The sequence below is a fragment of the Tupaia chinensis genome, unplaced genomic scaffold (assembly GCF_000334495.1).
Source record: "Tupaia chinensis unplaced genomic scaffold, TupChi_1.0 Scaffold149851_1, whole genome shotgun sequence".
In the NCBI taxonomy this organism is placed as follows: Eukaryota; Metazoa; Chordata; class Mammalia; order Scandentia; family Tupaiidae; genus Tupaia; species Tupaia belangeri.
The window spans coordinates 99,141-101,729 of NW_006209696.1; the positions used below are offsets into that span (position 1 = coordinate 99,141).

The following is a 2,589-nucleotide window of genomic DNA, read 5'->3' on the forward strand; positions in this document are numbered from 1 at the left end:
GGTGGCTTAAACTCACGCCGAGCTCATGTGCGTGTGTGCCCAAGATCCCAAGAGAAGAATGGAGGAGAAGGGATTGTGGCATGGCCATACCCCCTGGGGGAGGGCGTGACTTCTCACTTTCTGTCTCTCTTAGACAAAACATCTCTCTCAAAAAAAATGGACGGCAATATTTTGGGGGTTTTCATAATTATAATATATATATATTTTTTTTGAATGGAGTATATCTAAATAAACTAGCCATCGATAATGTTAGCAAACATTCATTGGATCCATATCAAAATCAAGAGATGACTTTCTTCATAAACAAATCTTGGACCGCTCTATTAGCTTCTGGTAAAATGGCAGTCATGGCGATCTATAGGACTTGGAGATTTTCTGCAAAAGGTAAACAAGATATAGGATGAAAATTATCTAACAACTACTTATTTCTTCATTATTCTTCTCAAGGCACTTGTAACCTCTTTGTTCCTCAGGCTGTAAATAAAAGGATTTAGCAGAGGAATTATAATTGTGTAGAACAGGGAGTACATTTTGTCCTGATCTGTGCCTGGGCCAGACCCAGGGCGCACATACATGAAGAACAGAGTGCCATAGAACAAGGAGACAGAGAGCAGATGGCCACTGCACGTGGAGAAGGCTTTGCGTCTGCCCTTCTCAGACTTCTTTTTCAGGATGGCAGAGAGGACATAAGAGTAAGAGAGGATGATGCCCATAAAAGTGAAAGATTGTATAAAGGTTGAAAAGATGAAAACCAGAAGTATATTGGGTGTAGGATCAGTGCAAGAAATTTTGAACAGTTGTAAAATTTCACAGTAGAAGTAATGCATGGTATTGGACCTGCAGAAAGTTAATCTAAATAACAAACCCACATGAATTGCTGAATGCAGAAAACCAATAATATATGAGACAGCAATAAGCTGGGTAGTGAGTCTGTTGGACATCACCACTGGATAAAGCAGAGGGCTACAGATGGCCACATAGCGGTCATAGGCCATCACCACCAGGAGGAAACACTCTGTGGTCGCACTGGAACCAAAAAAGTAAAATTGGACCAGGCACTCAAAGAGTGAGATCACGTGCTTCTTTGATAAAAAGTTCATCAGCATCTTGGGGGTCACAGAGGAGGAAGTGCACGCATCTGCAAAGGCTAAACTGCCCAGGAGTGAGTACATGGGGGTGTGAAGGTGGGCGTCCTTCCAGATGAGAGCAATCAGGCCAAGGTTGCCCGCCATGGTGATGAGGTAGATGACCGAGAACAGCAGGAACAGGGGCACCTGCAGCCCTGGACGATCTGTGAGTCCTGTGAGGACAAACTCGGTCACCAGAGTCTTGTTTGTCTCCATCATAGTCACACAGAGTGATCACTGCAATTGGCCAATCACTGAAGTGACAGAGTAAGTGAGAAAAAAAAATTTTAAATGGTTGCATTTTTGTATAACTACCATGTTTCTAAATGACACTTCTCATTTAATGAATAGTTTTAAATTGTTACCTTTATTTGCCTACCTTTATAATTCAAAACTCTCCATATTAAAAAAACTTCAAATAAAAATTTACCTAAAGTGAATATAATATTAATTATTAATATAACAAGATTTTTCAAAATTATGTGGATTTGGGGCCAGCAGATGGCATGGTGCTTAAAGTGTTGGACTGCCACATGTCCAACCATAGCTGGACTCCTGGACCCAGTGGCTTGAAAATCATTCAGGGCCCATGTGCATACACATACATAATCCTGAAAGGAGAATGAAGGACAAGGGATTGCAATGTGGCTATCCCCTCTGGGGGTGATTTCTCACTTTCCCTCTAATGTCTCTCTGTCTCTGTCTCTCTCCCTCTCTCTTTCTCCAGCAATCACACATGCCCTGCAGCAAAAAAAAAACTTTAAAAAAATAAAACAAGCAAACAAAAAAACCTGTGTAGACTCACTTTAAAATTTAAATAAAGGAAAAGCTCCTATTTTGTGCAAGGAAATATGAATAGTAAGAACAGTCAAAAGTATATTAATTGATATTAAGCAATAATATGATTCCATAATAATCCAAACACTAACTGGCATAAGCATAGAGAAGAGGATCTGTGCAATAGAACATAGAGTTCAGAAATCGGTTTAACACAAACAGTAATGTGACGTAAGACAAACATGGTATTTCCATCCTGTAGGTCCAGGGGGATAGATTTAACAGGTTGTGCTAGCACTGTTGGCGATTTGTCTTGAAGTAAGATTAGACTTCTACTTCACATCAAAGATATATTCCTAAAACCTTAAGAAGACAATAATGGGACAATTAGAGTAATCCTACCCAAAAGAAGAAAACCAGTATAAAAACATAGCTACTCTATCATTTTAATATACAGCAAAACAATATCTATCAGAGGGCATATAATAGACTATCAAATATGTTTTACCATATGAAAGATACAGATTTGTTACAATAATATAAAAATAACTGCTAAAAATAGGTAAGAAAAGGGTTAACAATCATGGCGGCCACAAGGTTTCATGGTTAGGGAAGATGTATCCCATATTGCCGACTGGTTTTAATCACGACCCTAGTGGCTTAAAGAACATGGCAGGTGCAAGTT

General features: G+C 39.3%; 1 protein-coding gene across 1 annotated transcript; it reads right to left on the reverse strand.

The window, feature by feature from the left end:
- Positions 1-422: 422 nt before the first annotated feature.
- Positions 423-1,346, reverse strand: LOC102473450 (olfactory receptor 5AC1). The gene has a single exon (XM_006171550.1). The coding sequence runs from the start codon at positions 1,344-1,346 to the stop codon at positions 423-425; it is 924 nt and encodes a 307-aa protein (XP_006171612.1).
- Positions 1,347-2,589: the final 1,243 nt, after the last annotated feature.

Excerpts from the sequence above, each read along its gene's own strand:
- LOC102473450 (XM_006171550.1), bottom strand. The coding sequence starts at position 1,346 with ATGATGGAGACAAACAAGACTCTGGTGACCGAGTTTGTCCTCACAGGA.